This window comes from Emydura macquarii, unplaced genomic scaffold (assembly GCF_026122565.2).
Source record: "Emydura macquarii macquarii isolate MOO-44397 ecotype Brisbane River unplaced genomic scaffold, CSIRO-AGI_Emac_v2 contig_3122, whole genome shotgun sequence".
In the NCBI taxonomy this organism is placed as follows: Eukaryota; Metazoa; Chordata; order Testudines; family Chelidae; genus Emydura; species Emydura macquarii.
The window spans coordinates 6,470,852-6,498,146 of NW_027133259.1; the positions used below are offsets into that span (position 1 = coordinate 6,470,852).

General features: G+C 45.2%; 1 protein-coding gene across 1 annotated transcript in view; it reads right to left on the reverse strand.

Annotated features, from left to right (window-relative positions):
• Positions 1-24,390, reverse strand: part of TEAD4 (TEA domain transcription factor 4) — a 50,157-nt gene extending 25,767 nt beyond the window's left edge. Inside the window, exons 1-3 of the mRNA XM_067531082.1 lie at positions 24,258-24,390; positions 2,417-2,481; positions 832-894 (exon numbers count right to left, since the gene is read on the reverse strand). Of these exons, the coding sequence (XP_067387183.1) occupies positions 832-894; positions 2,417-2,481; positions 24,258-24,264 (135 nt within the window). The 5' untranslated portion in view covers positions 24,265-24,390. The remainder of the gene's footprint in view (positions 1-831; positions 895-2,416; positions 2,482-24,257) is intronic.
• Between the last annotated feature and the right edge of the window lie 2,905 nt (positions 24,391-27,295).

Sequence of the window (27,295 nt, forward strand, 5' to 3'; positions counted from 1 at the left end):
CATTTACTGATAACAATTTAATCCTTCCAAGCCTACTCATCGGTCACGTTTTCTAAACTTTTTATCATTTTTGCTGCTTTCCTCTGGACTCTCTCCAGTTTGTCCACATCTTTCCTAAAGCATGGCTCCCAGGACTGGATGCACTACTCCAGCGGAGGCCTCACCAATGCAGAGCACAGTGGGACGATTATCTCCTGTGTCTTACGACACTCCTAGAAGCCACCCTAGGGTTTCTAAGCAGCTCAGTCCTAAATTGCACTCTTCACACCCGACCTGTGTTAGACACAGGGTCAGAGTCACCTCAGCTGGCACGGAGAGTCACAATGTGCATGGCCTGTTCCTTCCCAGCAGGGGCGTGCTCCCGGAGGAGGTACTTGTTGCCATCACCCATCGGGGTTATGCCAGCTGAGGGTAGGTTTAGTTTGCCCTGGCAGCTCCATAGGATTGCCACCAGGAGAAGTGGTGAATCCCTGTGCCTCTTGACACTCCTACAATTCCTCATAGCACAAGGAAGGGAGGTGGTGGCCACTTTATGCCTCCACAACCCCCACGTATGTTCTGCCACTGCCAGCCCTGTGATTTAGACCAAGGCGGCATATACCAGAGGTAAATCGGCCCCATAGAAACGAAAGTCATTGTTTCTTCATTCTTTAAATAGAAATCGCCTCCCGCGCCAGAGAGCCACAACAATACAAACGCTAGCTCAGCATTTCCTGGGAAGTGCCTCTTCCTCCCCGGTGTGCGGCAGTTTAATTGCTGATCTTCCCCCGAGTAGGGCTGTTCTGAGGCACGGAATGGCCTGTGTGTTACGGGTAAGGATGCCCATCATACCTTTAGCTTGGCTTGGATCTCCCGGGCTTTCCGACGCGCCAACACCTGGATATGACTGGACACCTGCATTGAAACACAAGGGCCATCGTCATTCAAGAGGACGACTCGGGAGTTGCCGGCAGTACTGAACGGAAGCCCGTGACGTCTGCGGGATGGGGAAGTAGTGATCCTTTATGTGTCTTTGTTTCTAAAGAGAGGTGGCAGTAAGACTTTCTTCTCAGTGTAAACAAGCCCGAGTTTATCATGCTGCTCAGAGCAGGTGTCAAATTGGAGGCCAAAGGGCTCTGTGAAATCATAGACCTCCTGTGACATGTAAGCAGACTCCTTAAGCAGGGAGCAGTGGAGGAAGCCTTCCACTCCCTGCCGTGGTGGTTCCCTGCCCGTCTTGCCCCCGCATTGTACAGAGGAAGCGGACGAGGCTGTGCTGAAGGGCAGGGCCCAGCCGGATGGGGCTCTGTGCATTGGGGCTGCGCTAAAGGTCTGGGGGGCAGGGGAGTAGTGGAAGGCTGCAACCCGTGAGTACTGATCTCCTCTGCCAGACAGAGCCTTCCACTGACCCCAGCCCTCCAGCATGGTCCTGTCTGCTTCCGCTGCAAAAAAAAATCCCCGGGTCCCAAAACAGCCAAAATCCGGGTGAAACGCCCATAAAACCTGAACACTGGCTTTTTCAAAAACCCAGTAGTTTTTCATGGAAAAAAAAATCAGTAAATACCGACAACATGACAAGGCCATCAGCAAAAAGATGGGAGAAATGAGGGCTGAGCCTCCTCCTTTATAAAGGAGCGGAGATAAGAGAGGAGCTAATGCTAACTCTGAACTTGTGTGTGCCTGAAAGGTCCTGGACCAAAAGGTCTGGAGACTTGAAGTCCTGTGTGTGTCTCCAGCACGGGCGCATTATTCTAAACCGCCCCACGCACTGTGCTGTAATCCCTGATCTGGAAGGAGCGTCTGTTCTGTTCTGCGCCTAGGACCGCTCATCCTTTGGCCTTTCCAGTGAGACGGCCCAACAGGGGACCAGTTACGTGATGGGACTCTTGTCTACAGAGAACAGGACTGAGATGGCCAACTCATTCATACGTGTCACCCCTGAGATGGTAATAACTTCCGGTCACTGACTAAGAGAGGGAGAAAGGCACCGTACGCTTAGGCCATTTAATGGCGTTCCTAACCCTAAAATGTAACATTTAATGCGTGACTCAGCCGGCACTAGGCAGAAGCAGACTAAGCAATTGTTTAGGGCCCTGGGCAGCTCAACGGGCCCCCTATTAATTATTAAGATGTGTTGGGGAGGGCAAAATATTCCTGCTTAGGGCCCGCAGTGCACTAGCACCGGCACGGATATCACAGAATGTTTCACTGCAGGGAGTTTCCTCTGTCACTGTGCGGTAGGGCCACAGTCGAATGTGAAGATCTTCAGCTGGACTAAGATCACGCCTCTTATTACCCAGCTGACTGCAAGGATCTCTTTCCAAAAGGCAAAGACTAATTGCAGGCCGGCAGAGAGGCGATTAGTTTGCACAAGCCCTCTCCATCCTTCATGACACACAGAAAGCAGCCAGTGTAACACAGTCAGCTTCACACCTACCTGTTTCCTTGTGCGCGTTTTCCCTGTTCTTAGTTTAATATAGCGGGCAATCAGCTCGTTCCGGCCTGGAACAGGGAAATAATGCAAACCAAAGTTTAGAGAGACAAGAAGGTGCAGCATGGAGGTTTCTATCTATAGTGATCTGCAGGGACACGATACGCCCTACTACTATCCCTTAGCTCAGGAATGTTCTCATTTAATTCATGTGACAGAGACCAGCATTCAAGAAGCAGAAATCTGGACTGAAAATTTTATTCCCCATATTGCCCGTCTGCAATTTAAAACGATCTATAAAAGGAAAGGAAAACAGGTTTGTGTCCTTTTAATGGTTGGTTGGGATCAATAAAGGTCTGAGGGTTTTGGTTTTTTTCTTGCTTTAAAATTTAAAATTTTCTTTACATTAAAAATTCAGTTCTTGTCTACTTTGTTTCCCATGGATACTTGGAAAAGTAGTGAGATTAAAATATCACAAATATCAAAACAATGATCACGGAGAGGGGAAGGGATTTTTTTATTTGGATGGTTTAAAACTCTCTGGGGAGAGAGGTTATTTGGTTTTGTTTTTTTAAAATAGCTATTTAACTCAAACACCTGGATAAACAACCGGAAGAAAAGCTCTCTCTGTTAAAGTTTCAATATCCTGACCCTTCAAGGAAGAATTGAGAAAGCTCTCACTTTAGATCCCTGAGTCCTTCGAGGATACCTCCAGCAGAAACACCGGAGGACCAGACTTCATCTTGAAATTTCTAAAGTAAAGCAGCAAGAATTTTTTAAAATAATAAAACTAAAAAAAAAAAAGTCCAGACTTTATCAATGATAAAGTCACATAAAAGGACACACACACGTTTTTTGTGTTTCCTTTCCACATCCCCATTAGCTGATGTTGACAGAAGGAGCTGCAACCACCGGACAGTCTAAGTTATTTTCATGAAACGTAAAGCAGCACAGACGTGGCTGTCCCCAGCACTCTCTCCACTTAAGTCTGAATCCAGTCCCTGCTCACGCTGCTAGAGAGGCTTCGCCTGTTCTCATCGGGAGAAGGAGCAGGCCCTTCACCACATGGTTTTCCCATTTTCCCAACTCTGCTACGCACAAACGAGGAATCGCTTGATGCCCTGCATAGTGCTGCTGACCTCACCGATTCTCACAGCAATAGGCCCGGGAGAGAGTTAGATGGGAGCCGATGCTGTCAGACTATCCACTACCTGGCAGTTTTTCAACCAGCATAACCATTTCTACACAGCTGAGACCAATGGCTAGCGAGATGTCAACGTCACCCTGATAACCGATCTCTCTCTAGTGCCAAGAATAATGTTTATGGTTTTTCAAAACCTTCGTCGGTCTGACTCCGGCCAGTCGCCTCGCAGACCTGCATTTAAGGAGCAATGCCAGAGTGACGAGCCGGGGGCGCTACTTCCAAGTATGGGCATAGCCTAGAACTGGAGAAAGACAGTTTGACAGTGGTGATCAATGGAAGCTGGGCGGAACAGAGCGAGCTCCTCAAAACCTGTTGGTCTCTAATGAAGTGTGATGGAACCTGTGTGTCTGCAAGGGATGGGCTACAGAGGAGGAGGAACGGGGAGTGCAAGAGAGAGGAAGGGAGAACTGACCCAGCAAGAATTTTGCAAGAAAAATTTCAGATAATCACAAACCAGCAAAAATAAACTTTATGTGGCAAATTCATTTCTGGTATAACTCCATCCAAGTGCATGGGTTATACAAAGTGAGCCCAATCCCCTCACAAACGTCACCAAAATCATCCCTGACAAACCAGGCCTAACTCGGCACCAGTGTAGTCCCCGAGCAATTCCATTACAGTCCGTCAAGGCGCACACGACAGAAGCCAGTGTAGAATTTCACTCTTTTGTATCCAGTCATGCAATCACTCTATTTTCCAGCTTCTGTGTTTTGCTTTCCATTTCCCATCTCTCATGATCCCTATTCCACCTTCCTCTCCCGGAAGGGTTACTTTGCATACAAAGCCAGGAGACAGAAAGGCTGCAGGCTCCATTACCTGCTAATGGTTCCAGCAGGAAAAGCAGGTGGCCATGCAAAGATATTAGCAACCCAGGGAGCACGAGAGACAGAACGATGGAACGTGCTAAACCTGAGAACATCCCTAATGGGAACATATTAAAAGAACACGAGGTCATAACCCCAAGAGAAGCCAGTTCTAAAGATCTGTTGTTCCCCCTGTTAAGAGCCAGAGATGCGCATGTGATGGATTTCTGGACATTTGTGGGTTCCCAGTCTCTGGGGGGCAGTTTGTTTGCATCACAAACTTGGCTGCGGGATATTCAAAGCCTCATGCCCTGTCTTCACTTGGCTGGAATGGGCTGGGAGCTGTCACACACTGTCAGATGGCTCATTTTTTTAGAGCCTGTGAAGTGTCGCTCAGTAATCCGATCGCATGTTGTGTTCTTAGAATAACTCCCATCGAGGCCTGCCACAGGAACCAACAGCTGTGTCTCCTCTGTCTAACTGCGCGTTGGATTTCATGAAGCTCTAGCCAACATACCAACTGTAGCCCACCGCCAAAAAGCCCTTTCTCCTCCCTGAAGCCTTCCCCTTCGAGGCATGGGATGACAAGACAGGGAGTGCAAGAAAGAGCCTCTCTCGTGTTCTTGCTCTGCTTGTCCTCTTTCCAGCCCTGTGCATCTGAAGAAGGTTCACTTTCTATTTTTGTCTCTCTCATTCTCATTATACATATATTCTCAGGGGCATTAGATTCCCATCTCACTCCGGATTACAGCGCTTGCATTCAGTAAATCCCAACAAGGTTTTCCTAAGAGAAGCTTAAAGCATCTGTAATTCCCCATTGCTAACTGTGCTCATTGCATCGTTGCAGAAGTGACCTACTTCTCTCCTGAAGAAGTCAAAGCAGGCCCCTGAGCCATGAAAAACATGTCCCAATCCAATTTCTCAGCTATTCTTTGCTGTCTTTCAGTGATAAAATATTGTATGAGGAACTCCCATAGAAATTTCCCCCACTAACCTGGGATAAACCCTGTGTATCAGAGAGCACGTGATGACAGAAAGGAGGGAGCGGGGGCCTGGAGATTCTGTTATGTATTGGGGGGAGTGAATAGTGGTCTCTGCAGATACCCTTCACTGAGAAATGATGTGAAAATACTTGCTCCTTGGTGCAATCTGGTCCATTCCAAAGTCAAGAAAAGAATATTTGCACTGGGAAATACTCTGAGGAGCAGCATGGGTAAGTGATCTCTGACAGGGATGACCTAACAATACCCCAAAAGGGGTTAAGTAAATCAGAGACAGGGAAGTCATCCGAACCATCTTTTCAATCTGGTGGTATAATTTTAATGAATGGCTAATGGGATGTCACTGATTTCTGGACTTCATATGTATTTACTTAACTGCTGATTACAAAACACGAAAACATCTCCTCCAAGAATTGCACGCACCAGAAATTGACTGACACAAATAAATCAAGCCACTAGGAAGTTACAGACATGCAGTACCACATCTGTGTCTTGCAGTGCACTGTAAGCATGGAGCAAAACTCAATGAGTTAGTCCCAGGTTCTGTTGGGACCCGACTTAGACAAAATTCTAACACAGGGGAAGAGAATCTTTGCTATTATCATCACTGCCAAATCCACTGCCTCAGATCAACCCTCTGCTTCCCTGCCTTTCTCCTTTGTCACCCCGCTCATTCCTTTCCTCGTTCCTTCCAGTTATAGTAGATGCCTTCTTGGGCATCATGTTTTAAAAAACAGTGCCTCATTTGCCAATCCTAGTCCACTCACCTTGTCTGTCTACTGCATAATCCTTCCTCCACAACAAGATCGCTGCCGCAGCTAACCACACAAGATAACCATATCTTCCGTGATATTAAATTCACTGCCAGCATCGTTAGACTCTCCTGCTCACTGGCTACTGTGCCACCTTCCATTTCTTACCAAAGTCCTGGGGAAAAATCTTCTCCTCCTCCTCCTCTCTCCCAGCACAGTCTCCTTTATTGCTTCCAGTCCAGTTTCTTCCTCTTTCAGACCACTGAAAATGCCCTTTTCTGAGTAGTCAATGATCTTGCTCTCTCCTGTGGCCCTGGCTCCCTCCCTCTTGACTGTTTGATATCACCTACCATGAGGCCTTTTCGGATGAACCAGCACATCCTTGCTCTTCTGTTTTCACCCCATAACTCTCCTTTGTATGGTAGGAACTTCTCCACTAAGGTTTTAGCCATTGGCTGCATCTCTCCAGCTCAGTGATTCTCAATCAGGGATACACATAATCCTGGGGGTACGCAGAGGTCTTCCTGGGGGTACATCAACTCATCTAGATATTGGCCTGGTTTTATAAACAGGCTACATAAAAAGCACTAGTGAAGTCAGTACAAACTAAAATTTCATACAGACAATGACTTGTTTATGCTGCTCTATATACTGTCCACTGAAATGTCAGTACAATATTTATAGTCCAACTGATGTATTTTATAATTACAAGGTAAAAAGAAGTCAGCACTTTTTCAGTAATAGCGTGCTGTGACATTTTGTGTTTTTATGTCTGATTTTGTCAGCAAATAGTTTTTAAGTGAGGTGAAACTTGGGGTACACATGACAAATCAGACTCCTGAAAGGTTGAGAGCCACTATCTCAACCCCATTGGCCTGCCCCCTTTCCAAATTTAACCTTGAGTATTACTGTTCTATGCTGTAGATAGTTCTCTAACCTCTAACTCATTCACTGAATCAGCCTGTTTCATCCCTTTAGCGCCTATTTTTTCCATAATTTCCATCAGCTCAGCACACCTAAAACTGACGTCCTTCCTAAGGGCACCCTCAGTGAAAATTCTACCACCAGCACTTACCTTTTCTACCAAAACACTGCTACAGTCACCTCTGCCTTGATTCAGTCCCCCACACTCAGGGGATGTCCACGCTGCAGTTAGAAACATTCCTAAAACTACAATACCCCTGGAGAAGTAAAAAAACAAATTGACAGAGCCAGATGGGTACCCAGAAGTCACCTACTACAGGACAGACCCAACAAAGAAAACAACAGAACCCCACTGGTCACCACCTACAGTCCCCAGCTAAAATCTCTCCAATACATCAATAAAGATCTACAACCTCATCTAGAAGATGATCCATCTCTAGCTCAGGCAGTGGGCAGCAGACCCATCCTGGCTTACAGACAGCTCCCCAACCTGAAACAAATACTCACCAACAACCATACACCCTACAAAAAATCCTACCCAGGAACCTATCCCTGCAATAAACCCCGTTGTCAGCTCTGCCCACACATCATCTCTAATGACATCATCACTGGTCCTAACCACATCAATCACAACATAAGGGACTCATTCACCTGAATATCCACTAATGTGATATATGCCATCATGTGCCAGCAATCCCCTCTGCTATGTACATTGGCCAAACTGGACTATCACTATGCACAAGGATAAATGGACACAAATCAGACATAAAAAATAATAACATCCATAAACCAGTGGGAGAACACTTCAATTCCCTAGGGCATTCTGTCTCTGACCTGAAAGTTGCTGTACTTCTCCAAAAAAACTCCAAAAACAGACTTCAAAGAGAAACTGCTGAGTTAGAAATGATCTGCAAACTTGACACATTCAAATTGGGTTTAAACAGAGACTTGCAGTGGCTCTCTCACTACCTAAGGTAAATTACTTTGCTCACCCATTCTCACCTCCTACTCAATGGTTGTCATTAGGTCTTAAGTACCAGACTCCACCTCCCCCATTGTTCTCAATGCACCTGGATACCTATAAGATGCCTCTGTGTTACCTATTTTCTGTATTACTGCATCTGAAGAAGAGAGCTGAAGTCTCTCGAAAGCTTATGTCTGCAAATATTAAATTTGTTGGTCTTTAAAGTGCTACAGAACTCTCATTGTCTTTGCTGTATACAGACTAACACGGCTACCCCTCTGGAACTATTCTGCATGTACACGGACACCCATGTAGTCTCTCTTCCAACCACAAGAGGGGACCAGCTTCCTATCAGAGCTGCCATTGTACAGTAGGGTTCATTAGTCAGACCTGACCCCAGATTGCCTGTCTGCTTTCTACACACCCCAGGTCCATAAATCTACCCCTCCCTTCCAATGTTCGTCTCTGCCAAGGTTGTGTCCATGGCAACTCCTCTGCCAAAGCTCCCATTCATTCCTAAGTCTACTGTCTTGGCTAGAGTAGCTTTTTCCTTCATGGGTTCCCTCATTCCCAGCCCTGCATGTGAATTTGACTGTTCAACATGCACCTCCTGGGCTCCTCATCCACCCCCAGCAGCAGGAACTTGGTACTCCCAGCCTCAGAGGTCCCAGCATCTAGTACAAAACCTACGTCCTAGTCTCCAAGATCTTTCATGTCATCGCCCCTCCCATTGCCATCACTTCTTGGTTTGGGCTCCATTCTTTCTCTTCATCAACCCATTCTCTGAGCTATTTATGTACCACCCTCAAGGGCCATTAAATCCCTCCCACATGCTGCCCTATCGTGTGGCATAGCTTCTTTGTCTCTCTGTGCCATACTGGTTCCCCAGCTTTCTCTGAGTCTCATCTCAGGAACTAGTTCTTCTCCCTGGCCTCTGTCTCCTAACCCTCTCGCTAATAAAATAATTAAACAGCACTATTTTAGCATCCCACTTTCCCCAGCCTCAATCATTAACCTTGAAACTTGGCTTCAGTACCCCAATATCCTCCATAGCTTACCATAGGCCATGCAGACATTTGTGGTGTCCCAGGGAGAACCCCTCTATAACAGGGCTTTGGAACAATCAAAGAGAAGTCTGACCCCAAGGAATCCATCCATGGGTTCACACTGAGCCCAGTGCACAGTGGGACACAACCTAGGAATTTAGTCAGTGCTCTGTGGCTACCTATAAAGTGCAGAGGTTTTCAATATATCTGACAGTTTCTATACACCAACCTCAGGTCTTAATGATTTAATTCAAGGAAATCCCAGTAACCTGGGATACAATTTACTACACTATTGTGTACACACACACACACACAAACACACACACACACCTTATTTGTGCAAGTCAAGAAGACTGTGCAGTGTATTGTTATTAAACTGAGCTCTGCAGAGGAAAAGGTTGTTTTTATTTTATGTCATCTAAAGTGCCAAGCACATTGTCCAGGCTTATTAATTAAATCACCATTAGGATCATCATCCTGGGATCACTGGGTATCAGACACACCTCAGAAAAAGATGTCGCATTTTATTGTCCCTTATTGTAAATACTTGGCCCTGGCCAAGTCAATCTCAGAAACCTCTCTCTGAGCGCTGCAGGGTATCAACGAATGCCACCAGCACAGCACTAACTAATTGGGGTAAGCCCCTTAGGCTCAAACACATGTATTAAACCATCAGGTAATTTTATATTCGCCTATGAGAAGAGAATTCCATCTCTGTGCTCATTCATTTCTGGGTTTCTCCCTGGCATGTCTCTAATGATCTCTAATCCTCCTCAAGAAGGGTTCACCGGTTGTGGGATAAGAGAAGAATTGAGTCCCTGTGTTCATTCTGTCCTAGCAATAATGTTTTGAGACCCACAATCAACACAGCAAGCTGATCAGGTACTTCTTTAAAAATTCTCTGACCCACTGGTTTTGATGTAGGACATGTAACTCGGAAAACGTCAGAGGGAGGTGATCAGCACCAACCAACTGCACCTTCAGTTATATCACTACAAACTTGCTTCCATCTCATTTGCACAAAAGTCTGTGGTTCTGATCTGTGCTCCTGCCTTCTCTGAAATAGAATCATAGAATCCTAGGGCTGGAAGGGACCTCGAGAGGTCATCTAGTCCAGTCCCCTGCACTCATGGCAGGACTAGGTAGTATCTAGACCAGCCCTGACAGGTGTTTGTCTGACCTGCTCTTAAAAATCTCCAGTGATGGAGATTCCACAACCTCCCGGGCAATTTATTCCAGTGATTAACCACCCTGACAGTTAGGAAGTTTTTCCTAATGTCCAACCTAAATCTCCCTTGCTGCAGTTTAAGCCCATTGCTTCTTGGCCTGTCCTCAGGGGCCAAGAACAATAATTTTTCTCCCTCCTCTTTGTAACAACCTTTTATGTACTTGACAGCTCTTATGTCCCCGCTCAGTCCCAGCACTGAAGAGTAGGTGACATTCATTAGGCAGGACACGCTAGTTACACTGGGCCAAGAAAGACCATCTCGCTAGAGAGAGGTTCTGACACGTCTCTTCAGAAACAATACTTAGCACTTACAGGGCATTTTTTATCTGTGGATCTCAAGCGACTATAAAAAGTGGATAACTCTGAGGCAGCAAGTGGTTAAAGTGACTTGCTTGAGATCACAAACCAAGTCAGTGACAAGAGTGAGAGACACAACTTGGGTCTCCCAACTCCCAGTCGAATGTCCTAGACAACAGACCACCCTTGCCTCTGTAAAAGGGCTCCTCTTAGACAGGTCTGTTATTTATTCCCCTCCTTTTTGCACATCAAGCTGAGACTCATTGCCAGTAACACAGGAAGTGCCATGGTAGATCGGACAACTGGTCTCAGATGGTGGCCAGCACCAGACGCTTCAGAGGAAGATGCAGGAAAGCCCATAATGGACAGGTATGGAATAACCTGCAAATAGGGGGCGTTTCTCACTGACCCCTGGCAGTGCGTGATGTTGGCTGACAGCTGATCCTAAGGTTTAAATTCGAACAAGCCCTCACACAGATGCACAGTGGGCAAGTGAGGATCTTCCTCTGCTTCCGTAGTTCACCTAAAGGCCAGGCAGAACTGGACTGCACCGGCTACTCCCAAATTACTCTTCCAGGGCACACGGGGTATTGCAGAGGAAGACGGACAGGAGGCAGGCTCCGCCCTCTACATACAGGACCATGCAGCACTCTTCAAAGGGCTGTAGTAGTGTACTCACTGCCCCGCTCACAGAGGCGCTCCAGGCAACGTGGCTTTACACCACCCTTACCTCCGCAATCTAATTTTCAGTGAACCAGTGGAGATGCCCATATCTGCTGCATGCTACCTCTAAAGCACAGGGCATGCTAACGCAAGCTAAACCCGCCCAACAAAGCACTCCTACAATGCACACCGAGAGCTGTAGCGAGACCATGTCTACACTAGCAAGCTGACAGCGGCACAGCCGTATCGACACTGCAGTGCTGCTGTAAGACCGCTCATGTGTCCTGCCATGCCACATCATAAAACCACCTAAACGAGCAGCGGTAACGAGGGCAGCGGGAGAGCCCAACACAGTGTGGTGAGGTCAGTGTGATTTATGTCGCTGCGGGGATGGGGGGCGGGGAAACATTCACACCCCTGAGCCATATAAGTTGTGCCCACATAGGCAGCAGTGTAAACAGTCTAAGACTCTGCCTGTGGCAGGACCGTTCTGAGATCTCCTGGAGTAAAACGGGTACGAATCTTGTGGGATCGGTTAGCGGATTTAGTTAGCCAGCGAAATCTCACCATCGTACTTCGGGGGCTGCTGAAATAACATGAGTCTTCCCTGTGCAGGATCGAATATCGTCACGTGCCAGAGAAGCTACGCGGAAGGGAAAAGGGAGCTCGGCAGTCCCCTCACCAATGCCTGCAGACACGCAGTCCCATACAGCCAGTCCGCCTCACAACTAGCCACAAACACAACACAGTTTAGTCACTTCGGCCCAGAGCCATCCACACTCCTTTCAGTAGCAGGAGCAGCAGGGCACCAGAGGTTTAGCCAGGTCTGCCAGTGACCAACAGGCTTGAGAGGCCATCTGTCTGAGCACCAATTGCACAGAGCCTCCCTGGTCTCCCTGCATAGATCTTCATCACACAGAGACAACACAGGGCTTGTTACAGAGCGGCTATAAGCAACTCACAGAATCACAGAAGATGAGGGTTGGAAGGGAACCTCAGGATGTATCTAGTCCAACCCCCTGCTCGAAGCAGGACCAACCCCAACTAAATCATCCCAGCCAGGGCTTTGTCAAGTCGAGCCTTAAAAACCTCTAAGGATGGAGATTCCGCCTGTTTAGAACTACTAAATAGTTGTAGTTCTACCATACTGAGATTGTCAATATTATGTTGGAGAGAGGATTTTGTCACTCCTTATGATTATATATTGTCTCTTTCTTAACTAACTGGTTTCTTCCTTCATTAGACCAAATATTCCTGCTGAAGGTGAAATCTTGGAAGGGTATATTATCTTACACTGTGGTTGTTTTACAGCATATAGATACGTTGATATTTAAATATTCCATTTAAGTTTTGTGAAGTTATATTCTGCATCCCTCCCCACCCCCCACCCCAGATCTTCAGTATACATTAAATAAATATCAAGATCTGGTTCATACAGCAGGCTATTGCCACCCCCACCCCACCCAACACCCAGCAAAAGTTCCTAGCTCCTAAGAACCATGTATATATGCTCCTTGCCCATTGACAGCCTCCTGCTCATTCAACATGACACATTCCTACTTATCACACTACTTGGTACAGTATTTTCCAAAGACCACCTGGCTAGAGTCATTCTTCCACTATGGATTTGACTTATTAGAATTCTGAATCTAGGTTCACCCTCTGAGAGCCTCAACACATGTTCTGAAATGGGACTGTATGATTCCCTAGGGACCTCCTGGCTTGTAAAACATCTCTCTAATTACTCTGTTTTGATTGGGTAATTTTGATACTGATTTTTTCTAGAGCCTGTGGTATTTGCTCATCTCTTTGTAATTTGAAATATTCACATGGAGGGTTGTTTTTTTTTAATTTCAACCTCTGGCCAGTATTTACTTTCTATCACACATGCACATACATGTTAAAAGATTATTAAGGTTGCAAAGTCAAGCATGCAAAAGTTAGGAAATGGCAGAATTAAGGCTGCCTGTACAACCTTAATTCACCCCCTTATACATATGAATTATGATACAGTCTTTAATTATACGATCGCATACTATATTTTCCGCAAGATTCCAACCTCAATGAGTGCGTAGAATGGATGGTGATCACTGAATGAGCGGGTAATTCACTATTTTGTTTTCTGCTCCTTGGTCAATCAATGTGTGACCATAGACCTTACTAGTTGCATTCTATTCAAACTTTGTCCTGAAGGCAGAACTATTAATTTCCTTGGTTTTTTTCCTGTGGCATTCATCACTATAGCATCTGATTGCTTCATAAATATTAATGAATTTATTTGTACAGGACCCCTGTTAGGGGACAGTTTTTCCCCCCCAATATACAGATGAAGAACTGGCACACAAAGACTTTTCGGTGCCCAATTTGAGACACCTAGGACCTGAGGTTTCAGAGTATTTAGCATTATACTGCACTTTATATACTCCAGCACAGCTCCCATTGACTTCAATTGTAGTCGTGAGTGCTCAGCACTTCCACAAATCAGACCCCAGGGTCTCAAGTCAGGCACCCAGAAAATGAGGAACACACACTTAGTGGCCACCTGTGAAAAGTCTGGTTTCACATAGGAACTCTGTGGCACTGGCAGGGATAGAATCCAGTTCTCCAGGGCAACATTCAACTTCCTTAACCATGGAACTTCCCTTTCTTGTCCTGCAGTCCCCTGCCTCATTCACTACAAACCTTCCAACTTCTGCAACAGATGAGGCAGGGTCTTACAGACACCAGTCTCCTTTACTACCCTAACCAAATTCATCGCCAGTGCACAGTCCCTTCTGTGCACTCAATGAGGCAAAGACCTGTGAAAAAATTAGGATGTGGTCATGTAATTAAAAAGTGTATCAAATGGCACACACACAAGGGAGCTAAATGAAGGTTGTGCAGACAACCTGACTTCTGGCAGTTTCTGACTTTTGCATGCTTGACTTTATACTTTCCTAGGTTTTGAAAAAAAACTAACAGAAAAATGGAAATCCATCATCTCGCTTCATAACGACACCTTCATGGCTCATCAGGGCTGGAACCCTTAGATCTACCGCACCGCCCTCTGCCGCTTGAGTTAGCGGAGTAACATCTACCAGTGGAAGGATGACATTCTCTAGGCGGACCAGCACTAGGGGAGGATGAGACGTATACTTTGCCAGTGGGTTTCAGCTATTTGCTGACAGCAGAGGAATGCTGAGACTTAGGAATCTTGGGTTCCATTGCAGTTCTAGAAAGGCATGTTCTCTAGTAGTCACGGACCTTACTGCCCCATTTCCACAAGCCTGACCCCTTCTCTCCCATCCTTTCCAGCCTCCCCCTATGCCAGCCCCATCTTTCCCCAGCCCCCAGCTCCTCATCCTCGTCTTCCTTCCCACCACCACCATACACCCAGCTTCTCACCTAGTCCGTCTTAATCTCCACTCCACAGGTACCTCATCCCAATCCCTGTCTCCATCCTGGCAATTTATCCCAGTGCTAAATCTCCTCTCCCACCACCCCTGGTTTCTTGTCCCAAGTCTCCCTTCCCAGCCAGTTCTGAGTTCTCCACTTCCTACCCTACCCAGGGAGAACTGATTTTAATCACCAGTTTTAATTGTTATTTAAATCAGCACACAGGAAACCTTAGTTGAATTAATCACTTTTAATAGTGTTTTACATTTGTACTTTTTAGTTATTTTCCTACAAGAATGTTTACTTTTATTGGTTAGTAGCCATTAAAATGTTTATTTGCAATGATTACATAATAATTACACAATTTGGTGTTTCTTTTTGCTAACCAAAAGGACACAGTGTATCTAACTATACCTATACACACACTCATTTAAGCAATTATATATCTTGACTTACATTTATTCTGATATATTCATTTTTACATTTTTTATTTTCAGAAATGACAAATAATACATTTCTTATTTACCAGATAATGATTTGTTGTTGGTTTTTTTTTTTTTTTTACTTACCATTTTTGTCAAGCTCTGTTTGGATGGAAGTTCAACTTAAATTAAAAATGCACAAAACAAACAAACATTTTCAAAATAAATAAAAATGACCTTAGATGAGCTGGAAACATACGGGGAAAAATGTATTAAAAATTTTATCACAACATGCTTTGAATTTAAAACTAATTGATGAGTGAATTAACTGATTATTTCTGGTGTTTATGTCCTTTGACGTTTTAGAACTAATAGATCTCAAACTCTAACTCCTAGTTTTTACTCATAAATTGTTGTTGTCTTCTCCCATTTCATAACCTGAAAGAGGAAAACAAGCTTTCCTGCTTTTTCAGCTCCCAATTAGTTTCTAACTTTGAATGAACGAATCATTGAACTGAACTAGCTGAATAAGCTGATATTTTCTCTGCATGCGCAGAAGAGGCTACTGCTGTCAAAAGCTGGTTTAGTACTTCAACAAACTCTGGCTCCAGGTGCTTAGCCAGTGACTTCACTAGTTTAGTGGCTTGACTTTCTTTAATCTTAGCAGCAAAGAAGTACTGCCTAATACTACTTTTTTGTATTTAATTGAAATGTTTTTAAGAGATTATAATACATTTAGGCCTTAACCTAGATTGTCAAATTCAAACTTAATTTTAAATAGGTTTATTTTGAAAAAAATAAACCAGTACTTCATTTAAATCAAAGCCATCCGATTTAAATAGACAATATCCATTAAAACCCCCCAAAATATCATGTTTGTATCATCTCTTACCGTGCTCCTCATACAGTATGTCTGCACCCACACTCTGCACTGACTGCAAGTCCCAACTTCCTTGCCCAGCCAGTACCAGACTCCACCTCCAGGCTCCTTGTGCCAATCTACCTCCTCTGCTGCCACCCTCCCTCCCGGCCAGGCCTTGTTCTTGTCCCCTCTGTATTTAAGTCAGGTGTCTTCCTCCTCCTCACTGCCTGGGCTCTAGTAAAGGGAGCACTGAGATCACAGGAGAGACTGTGTCCCTGCCCATAGTTTCTCTGCTGGGAGCCACAGAGGTCCCTGGTACAGAGGAGGAACAATTGTTCATAGAATCTTAGAGGATTCCATTGGAAGGACCTCAGGAGGTCATCTAGTCCAAAAGCAGGACCAACCCCAATTAAATCATCCCAGCCAGGGCTTTATCAAGCCGGGCCTTAAAAACCTCCAAGGATGGAGACTCCACCACCTCCATTGGTAACCCATTCCAGTGCTTCACCACCCCTATTTGTTGGATAAGTCCTGCTCAGTCCCTGGAGCCCTGGACATGCCCAGTGCAAACAGAATCTTCAGAGAATTTAGCTGCCAAACTCTAGTACAAACAGCCTTGGAGCTTGGTAGTTCATAAGAATGGAGATTAGCACCTTTGGAGAAAAGCAACCTGTTTATCTGTAAGGTTTGTCTAATTAATGTCCGAGTTATAATAGATCATTAGCCACATTCCCCATAGAGTAGGAGCAGCGCTGGTGTGAGTTCTCTCTGTTGGTAGGATAAGGAACTAATGGTTAGAGGCAATGGGGTTGCTTTATCCCTCTAACAGAGGTGGAATCTGCCCACTGCTGTGTGTGTGTCTGTGTAAATTTCTCCTAGACAGAACTGAGGATCACAGACCCAGGAATGTTGATCTATCATAACTCATACGTTCAGGGTGGAAATCCCAAAATTGCTCATCACTGGCCTTACTTTGCTCCCACTGAACTCCCTGGGAGTTTGGCTGTTTACTTCAGAGGGAACAGAGTTAAGCCAGCACTGAGCGTTTTTGAAAATGCAACCTTCAGAGAACAAGCATTACTGATAAGCAGTTTTATTTTGTAGTGCTGAAATCTTAGCTTCTGTTTCTAATCACTGGCAAAAGCAGTTTTTTAATTAATTTCCTGTCATTCCATAGCTGACCACAGTATTTCAGATGATAATGAATATAGTTAAAACTGATTAGTTCCTCTTTCTTTACATTGTCCCATGACATGAGAAGTTGATGTCACAAAGTGAAATTAATGGCAAATAAAATTAGAGCAAATAAAAAGGAAATTCCCCCACAATACACTTCGTTAAGAGACAAAACAAGATAGAACAAACAATAAATATCTTGTTGGAATATTGTAGTTTAAAACGTCAACAACTAAACTTGTGAAAATCTGGCAATTCAAAGAGAAGCGTCCACAAACAAACTAATGCGCCCCTCTCAAACCCTAGTATACTTTGCACCACCTGCTTCACAGGTATGTCAAAAGAATACAACTGCTTCTCAAACATTTGCAATTATTAACAAGGAAAAAATAATGTTTGCATGCAAACTAATTCCCCCTCTATCCTGTGTGTGAAAAAGGGAAGATCTAGTCTGTTTAAGATCTTTCTCTAACTCCCAGAAAGCATGCCCATTAGTTCATCTAGTCTATTTCTCTGGGACTGATCTCCTACAGTATATTCCCTAGTGTTTTGTCATGTGTAATTTAAAAAGTCCCAAGCAATGGAGCTTCCACCAGTCCCTTTGGGAGGAGACTCCACAACCTAATACATTGGATTGTCAGGAAGCTTTTCCTGATATTCGGCCTGTATTTCTTCATTCTCTCCCATGAATCCTGGTTACAATCACATGTCCCACACAAAATAATCCCTGTCTCTACTAGATGTTAGCACCCTTCAAATATTTTTAGACTTTTATGATGTGTCCACCCAACCTCTCAGTCATCATGTAGCCACAGTATGTATAGTTAGCTACTTTAATCTTTTTTCCTAAATCAATCCCTTCAGATCCCTGATCAGTGTTAGGTCTGGTATATTTGTTAGTCTTCTCAGAACTCACTCCACTTTTTCTAAGATCTTTTTGGTAACAGGGTTGTGAAAAACTGAGTTTTTTGTTTGGTTGGTTTTTTTCCCCCAGAAAAAATCCCAACTCAGTGGATTTAAAGTTTTGTTTCTCAGTTTTTGAACTTCTCTGTCACTCTGAAGTTGTGAGGTGAATGTTAATGCATATTTTAGAACATGTTGACACTAGAAATATTAGGCTTCCACTCCAGAGGAATGGTTCAAACATTATGGAAGGTTGTTATGGAAAAATGAATGCACTAATCACATACCCAGCAAAATAGATACCATTTAGATATTTGGTTACCATTTATTCAATACTCAAACAAAGTACATTCACCTTAAAAAAAAAAAAAAAAAGCAGCACACCTGTCCAATTTTTTTTAATATTGACATTTGATAGAAATGCCTTGTCTGTTAAATGTGTAATCAGAAACGTCACTCAATTTTATAAAATCACTAGAAATGACACGTCATGGATGTAATGATGTTAACTCTGTAATATGGCAACAACTTGTTAAATAGAGATCTGCTGTCTATATTCTCGTATAATGTCTCTTTAAAAAAAGGCTCACTGTTGTAATGATTAGTTTTGTTTCTGATCTTTCCATGGCAAGGATTTGTAAACCTGCTAAAACATCCTAAATAAATAAATAGTGAAAAGAGAAGAGGAGAAAAGAACTGAAATGAACCATTGGGCTCCAGTTGTGAATGAAGGCTGTCATTGTTCTACAAATGTGAAAGGGAAGCAAAGAGGGCGTCAAGGTTTTTGTTATAGCTTTTAGACAACAATACGAAAATGAGAGAACAATCCAAACACGTGGGGAGGGAGAACGGTGACTGGTGAGAAAGTAATGGCTTGCCAGTAGAATGGAGGTAAGGAAAGGGGTTGGATGGAGCAGTGAAATATTAAGGAGGCTTGATTTGCTGGAAGCCAGAAACTTCTGGAAGGCAGGCGGGGCAAGTTAAAGAAATGATAGATGCACTTTGTCCTGGATATATCACACCAAACGGATTTCATCTTGCAAGTCTACTAATTGCAGCAAGTTTAGAAACAGGACAGAAAAAAAAGGAAGAACTAAAAGGATCAACAGTGACATATATGAAAGATGGTTTGCTGAATATGAGGAAAGATCTAAGAATGGCTACATTCACACATACTGAGGAAAGCATGTGATACTATGTGATACTCTTTGTTCTCTGTCTGAACAGAAAACCCCAGAGTACGGTGCCATGTTGCTGAAAATGCACAGAAAGTATGACATGGATGTCTTGCCATTTGCTTAAACAACAAACATAGAACAAAAGAGAACACCTTAGGTGGACTGGACTTTGCTCAATACATAACATGCATTTTAACACAACAAGGGACTCTAGGGAGAGAGACGGGACTTACAAAGTAACTGAAGGGAGGAACTTGACAAACTGCAGCTAATGACATTACTGCTGCAGCCTCAGCAGAAATCTGGCCTGAACTAATTAACAACAAAGACCTGGAACCACACAAAGGCAAATTGAAAATTGATTCAGTGCCGCAATGGAACCTTTTCATTAGCCAACATTATTGCTTTCGCTACACAGGTGGTAGGTTACACCCAGGAATGGACAAAGAGGCTGAAACTTGGCTGATGGAACATCAACCTGAGTTTCTTCTTTATCTCTGGCAATGAAAACAGGAGACCCAACTTTTGATCCCAAATCTGTGTGCGCACAGGAGGCTGTGCCAGAGTTCTTTGGATCAAAACAACAAAACAGACATAAAAAGGGCGTAAGACTACGGCTCTCAGGATTGTGTCAGTTTTTTCAAAAAGCTGAATGACTGGCCAGGTAGCTCAGCATCGACCACAGAGTGTTTTTAGCACATTCCAACTGGGTTAGCTGAAACTGCAATAGGTTATAGCTGCCGAAGGCAGACACAAGAGTGAGAGGTTTAGCTCGTTACTAGACTGGGAACTCAACTAAGGCTTCCCATTTGGGCAACATGTGCCTTTTCCTGTTTGGGGAACGTGTGTGCTTGTGAAGGGACTCGCACAGGATGTGTTTTGTGTTTCATTTCAGAAAACCGAGGTGGATATGTTTATTTTTCTGACTAGTTCCAGAGGGGTGGCCGGGTTAGTCTGTATACAGCAAAGACAACGAGAGTCCTGTAGCACTTTAAAGACTAACACATTTAATTTCTGCAGGCATTAGCTTTCGTGGGCTGAAGTGGGTTGCAGAAATGAAATGTGTTAGTCTTTAAAGTGCTACAGGACTCTCGCTGTTTTTGTTTTTCTGTTATTTCCCAGGGAAAACCACACCAATCCTGTCCGGTAAAACTGTCCCAGTTCCCCAGAAACTAACACAACACCCCAACGGCACTCGCAGCCGAACCTCAGAGAGAGGGACTGTGTTGTGACGTGACAGCTTTCACCATTCAACCCAAAATTACACTAGCCTTTTACTAGAGCCACATCACTTTGCAAACTCAAGCCTGGAGCTCTCTTCTCTTTCCGCATCGCTGCTTCCTTGGTGTCTCCTGCTCCTCACTCTCTGTGTTGGATTGACTTTCTCTCGGATAGTTTAGCTGCATTCTTTCAAGCTGAATCTCATTGGGTAGTTTATTGCTATATTTCTAACCTCTCTGCCTCTCTGTTCGTTATTTCTCTGGCCTCGCTGGTGTGTACCGTCCCTCTCTAGTCACGGTCATCTGGAAATGGCATTGCTGTGCTGTGTATCCCCTGTCCAATCCATGAAGGAAGGTGTTCAGGAATACCAGACGACCTGGCACCAATCTCCCCGGCTCCCTAGCAGTCACACTGGCATTTCTGTCGTTACCCTAATGGCACGATGCTGTTTGCAAAGGTGAACTACAACAAAGCTATTTGTTGTCTAAACCTCACTGATATTACAGCCGACAGCCATGACCACCCTTACACAGCAACTCCTGTCCCACCTTAGATGCAACCAAAAGCTACTTTACTGATAACTGAAGAAATGCAGGCTTGATCCTGCTCCCAGAAAAGTCACCGGGAGATCGGTCTCTGACTACATTTACGAAAGGGCTGGGTCCTAGATCAGTGATCAAACAGGGAGCTATCCTAGCTTTCCAGGCAGGGAGTCCAAGGAAGGGGAGACTGCCAGGCTGTCAGAAAAATGACCTGGGCTTCTCCTCCAGGTATCTGCCTGAGAGAGCCAGCCACACGGCTAGGAAAGCAGTGACACGCCTCCAGCACCAAACCAAGTCCGTGGAAGAGAGGAGTCTGGTTCATTTTCAGGTGGAGGCGGAGCCACTTTCCCTCAGTGGCCCCCAGCTACCCACAAGGGAGCCTCAGCCAGAGGTAGGGTTAACATGAACATACTTCACACTCCCGAAAAGAGGACGCTGCGGGGGCAGGGGAGAAAAAGGAGGAGCTGGGCGGGGAGTCGGAGGGGTACTTGTGGCAGGAGTACTCATTGGAGGTGGGGGAAATGTCGCTCCCTGTCACGGTGGCAGGGCGGCTGGCACAAGCCCAGGACACAGCACCAGCTGTCAGTCAGCATCACCCTGCAGGATCCCCTCCCCAGGCACAAACTAAACCAATGCAACCAGTTCTAAACTGGTTTCGGGTTATCCACAAAGGTGAAAGCAGTTTCAGTCTAAAGGTGAACCGGGAGATCATGCCAGAAACAGTCAGTCTAGGTGAGCCGCCTCCTGGAGGAAGAGTTCTCAGTCAGGGGGAGAGAGGCATGTACTTTCTCTAGCACCTCTGCCTCAGGGTAAGTGACTTCTGTGCAGATCAAACACAGAGACAGCTGCGTAACTCTCGCTTGCAGGCTGGGCCTGTTCCACACATAGCTCGTCCTGTTCCGCTCACTGGCTTAGAAACTGTGACGATGAGCTCACTGCTATATTTACCCCTCTGTCTGGTCAGATGTTTCTATGGATCACACACCGGGCCCCTCTTCCTTGGCATGGACCCCAGAGACTAGTAAGCAAAGGAGGGTATAAATCAGTGCCTGGGAATCTGCCAGGGGTGCCTTGAACCAACCATCCACATTGGAAACAGGTGTACGGAGGGCAAGCAGGGACATTGTACCATCACAGCCTGGGCAGGGAGTGCATTGCACTGCTTTGCCCCACACACTTTGCACCATGAGGGTGCACTATTCCCTTTTTGCACTTCACTCATTTAGGGCCTGCCCCAAACCCCAGTGAAATTAATTGAAGTCCTTCCATTGACTTCAATGGGCTTTGGATCAGGCCCCCAGTTAAGCCCCTTTTGTTTCTTGTTAATGTCTCTTCTGTTCCAGATTTGTTCCTAGTCAATTCTGCTCTCGTATCCTGTCAGTTCCACTTCCTGCGTTTCAAGTCCACTGCCATGTTTTGATTGCAAACACTGCACAGAATGTTTAAAAACAAACAAAAAAAACCAATGACACAAAAACTACCTGTTTTTACTGGGACTTTGTTATGTTAATGTAAGTTGTGACAGATGCTATGAAGTTTGTTGATCATCTGCATGTCATAGTGAAGGAAGATGAACGAGGTGGAGTTTAAATTAAGGCCTTGTCTTACAGAGGAAAGCTTTTGAGTTGTGTAATTAAGCTACGGTGTAACTTTCAACCAATATAGTTCTACCTTTATTACACTTTGTGTGGACCCTCTGATCCAATAACAATATAAGCAATAATACCGGTATAACTCTGGCGATATCTTCACCCCAGAGCTAATGCAGGAGTTCGGCACACAGGTGTGAGGACCTGGGTCAGCCACACTGCAAAGTCCTGTCCATGTTTACTGTGTGTTCGTTGGTACTGCACTTGCCCATGTGTGTTGCTCGGACTTCTGGGGGCACACACATTCCCAGAGTTCTCTGTGATCCTCCCTGATTCTGTCTTGGTGAATTGTGGGAGAACTTGTCTGTCCTTCTGGATACACCGGGGTATTGTGGGAAGGCACTAGAGGAATATCAGCACTCAAGTGGTTTAGTCTGCATCCGCATTGTGAAGTGGGAGGGTTACCAACTCTAGTTTATAGCCCCAGCTGTGATCTATTTCCTACCCCCAAGGACAATAGATGGGCCCATCAGAAACCAATCAGCCTGCTGAACGACCCGTGAAGTGCTGCTCCCTGAAGCCTGGGAGCAGGGAAACCAAACTGCCACAGTGGGGGTGTGCAATCTGGAAAAAAAACTGGCTGGGACAGGGAAAGGAGACCTCTGAAGAGATTCTTACTAGTGGAATGACCAGTTGTTTTTCCTGGCACTTTTAACCACAGGTCATGCCATCTCAGCATTGCATTTGGTCTTACCACAAAAGCACTAGGATTTTTCCTCTTAACTCCTAGGGTTTTTGTCTTCACTAGAGTTTGGGGTTTTTTTCCTTGCATTAGCTGATTGTCAATTAACTCAAGATACTTACCACCTTTCCTGTATAACAATCCTGGGTGATCCACTCCACCTGAAGCACACACCCTGTACCTGCTTTGCACAGTCCTAGCCAGACCCTTTGCCCCCCTCTGCTCTGCTGTAGGCTGATGCATACTTTTTAGTCTTGACCTTAAGAAGCTCCTATCTCTATCCACGGAGGAAAAAAAGAGCACTGTGCTGGCCAACTGAGAGGAACAGCCCAAAAGTGAAAAATATTCATGCCAGGGCAGGAAGTAGACAAAATATTGTCACCAGCAAGCGTAGAGAGCAGAATTCATACCCAACGTGTGTTCAGAGTGTTCCCCATCCAAAGGCCATATAATCAGGCTGTGTAACAAAGCCTGGACACACACACACACACACACACACACACACACACACACACACACACAGACATCAGGGCCATCAATGGGGATCGAACCTTGGACGTACAGCACCAAGCCACAGGCCTCTCCCGTTTAAAGGTAAGGAGAATGTAATGACGGGTGGCTGTGGGGATGCTACGAAAGGCAGACCTGCCCACATCCATTAAGCCCCTGTATTACACTGCTCCAAAACCCATATCAGCAACACGCCCAATTCTGGCTTGCACCTTCATGGGTTTCCCTGAAAAGGCCTCTTTTAAACCCAGTTTTGACCCTCTCCCACTTCTTTTTGTAATTCTGGGTTGCTTTTGGAAAACGTATTTCATCTGAGCTGCTGCACGGTTTTGGGCCATCTCAAGCAGGGCGAGATCTCATTCAGACTCACGCACTGCAGGACAGATGGGTTTGCCCAAATCTCACTCTTTGAGGTGGCGGGCTGCCCCTCCTGCATTCTCCTTACCGTACATCTTGCCTTCGTCCGACAGGATGATCTTCCGCCGTCCGCATGGCGGGTAGATGGCTAACGCTTCCTGGAAGCTCTGCTCAATGTCCGGACTCCACACGCCTTCGGCATCATTGTCAATGGGCTTGTCCAAGGCCTCGCTGCCCCCCGAGTCGTTGCTCCCCTCAGGGGAGTTGGGAGAGCTCCACTCCTTGGAGGTAATGGTGCCAGCTAGAAACTCCAAGGCGCCACTTGGAGAAGCAGCCGCAGAACCTTCAATGACAAACAGACCGTCTCAGTCACTGAGGCCTCTCCTGATGAAGACTAAGGGGAAGTAAGAAACCAGTTCAGGACTGATCCCGTGCTGGGTCGCTGGCTGAGTGCAGGCCTCTGGCTTTCACAAGCTCAGTTTGTCGAGACCATTTACAGCTAATGCAATAAACTATGCAGAAACACACAGAAGATTTCCTCGGTCTTAGCGGTTGCTATCCCCTCCCGCAATCTTACAACTACCGCGAGTGAGCGCCTTCTCCTCTCTAAAGTCTAGATACTTCTGCTTGAATCAGCCTCCCTGTATCTCTTTGGTTCATTAACTCTCCATCTTTTTTCAATTCTCATCTGAAAATATCTTCTTGCTTTTGCCTCTTAATTTCCCTCTGCCACTGCTGTCATTATCTCGGTAACTGCATTATTTAACTCGCCAAAGCATGCAGGGATTCGGTCCGTGTGAAAGACACGACACAAAATAAAGCTGTGATGAATTATCTAGTCATCACTCTGGCCTAAGGAATTTTCTTAGATAGAGTTTCACTGGCCTGCAGTTGGCGCTCGGTGTCATTTTTAACACTGACATTTCTGCTTCCCTGGGATCAGCTGCAGTTTTTCAAAGCAATGCCTTAAAAGCCAGGCAGTCTAATGGAACATCCACACCCTGACAGGAGGCGAGGTCACCGGACTGCGAGTCACAAGCTGAGCGTCTATTCCTGGCTCTGCCACTGATCTGCTGGGTGACCTTGGGCAAGTCACTTCACCTCTCTGTGCTTCAGTTTCCTCTCTACTTTGTCAGTCTTGTCTACTTAGGTTGTAAGGTGCTTATCATGGTGTATTTGTGCAGCTCGGCGCACTACAAAGAATTATTAATAATAGACACTTTATAAATCCCTGTGACAGAGAAGACTGATTGCTAGCTAGAGATACTCAAACTTATGGTCTGTGGAGTCCTGTCTGCTGGTCCATAGAATGAATCTCTCCTACAGACCCACCTCCCCTTCCAGTACCTCAATCCCCTACTGCTTAGTTCTCCAGATGTTTCACTCTATGAGCCACCAGGATGGATTGGTGGTTCTCAAGCAATGGTTTGGGAACCTCTGTCTAGCTAGTCTGTCCTGTGCAAGAGAACAAAAGAACTGACAAATCCCACTTTACCAAGCAGTGGGAAAAATCACTACACAGCTGGGTGGATCTCTGCTATGAGCAAAGAAATGTCACGCCTCAGCCCAGATAGGCAGGAAAGAGGCAAGTACTCAGACAAAGTGAGAAGAGGGATGGAGCAGAGCAGAGAGAGACAGCGGCAGTGAACGGGGAAGACATGGAGTGAACATAGAATAACCAGACAAAAGCTGGAAGCAGAAAAGGAGGAGGGGAAAGCGAAGGAGGGAAAAGCCCTAAAAAGCAGAATAGAGACATGAAGATTGCACAGAGGAAGCAAGAAGAGAAAAAGATAAACCAAAAGTAAGGAGGAAGGAAAGGGAGAAGAACAGGAAGAGAGACAGACACTGGCAAGAGAGAAGAAGAGAACCATCACGAGACATGTAAGCTGAGTTTTGTCTGACACTTCGGCTATGTCCACACTGCCATATATGTTGGCAAAACTTATGTCGCTTAGGGGTGTGGAAACAACCCCCCAACAGCCCCCCGAGCAGCATAAGTTTTGCTGGCATAAACATGCATGTGCACAGCGCTATGTTATAGCTACCAGCGCTTGCTGAGGTGGTGTTATTATCTATGCCCGTCAGCACAGAGCAACCACTCGAGTGGTCCTACAGCGATGCAGCTGCATGGGTACAGCTGTGCTGTGGTAAGTTCGCTGGTGTAGACATGGCTATAGACGGCAAACACCCGGGGGCAGAGGCTGTCTCTGCTTTGTGACTAGTCTATAGAGGTGCCGAGCACAATGGGGCCCTTGTCTCAGTTGGGGCAAGCAGGTGGCATCAGAATACAAAAAATAATCGGTAATGGACGGATAAAGGAAGAAATACTAGCTGAAGGAGAAGAAAATGATCACCATGGAAAAGAAGACTTGGAAGAAGCAAAGTAAAAAGGAAGGATGAAAATGTGGGGCAGGGGAGAGGGAAGATATGAAGAGGAAAAGCAGAACTAAGGAGGCTAAAGGAGCAAGAAAAATGAAAGAGAAAGTCCAGACTGCTCTCCTTCCATCCCCAGAGCAGGTTAGGGCTCCTAATCAGCACTTACCACATTCCACAGACTTGGAAATTTCTATGCTGGGAAGAAGGAGGTTCCCAGTTTTGCCTACCCCAACCATTCAAAAATCAAGAGTCAGGCCCCCAAAGTTGTGGCATTGGCTTAAAAATAATAAATTTTAGGCTCTTTTTATTTGCTTTTTGGTTTTGGTGTTTTTAGGATTCGTGTTTTCAAATTTTTCTCCACCACCATGAGGGCTAGAATCTTACTTTTTAAAAAATCAAAAGCTGAGAGTCTCATGAATTCACATGATTCCAGGAGCTGGGGCTTTAAGAAAAACACCAAATATTGCACGATTCATTATAAAACCATGATAGCTGACAACATTGGTTTCCACAAGATTTTGTTGCAGTCCAAAACCATAGGATAGACATCCAAACCCATTTTACATCTCAGATATTCACCAAAGCCCACACAAAAACTTTGGAAACAAAAATAGTATAATAAAATAAAATAATAATAATAATAATATACACTAAGTGACTAATCTGCTGGTTGCCTGGAGACTGCAAGAGACCATGCTGCAGAGAGGGGGGGACACAGATTCAATCTAAATTAGAACTTTATTCAGGGGG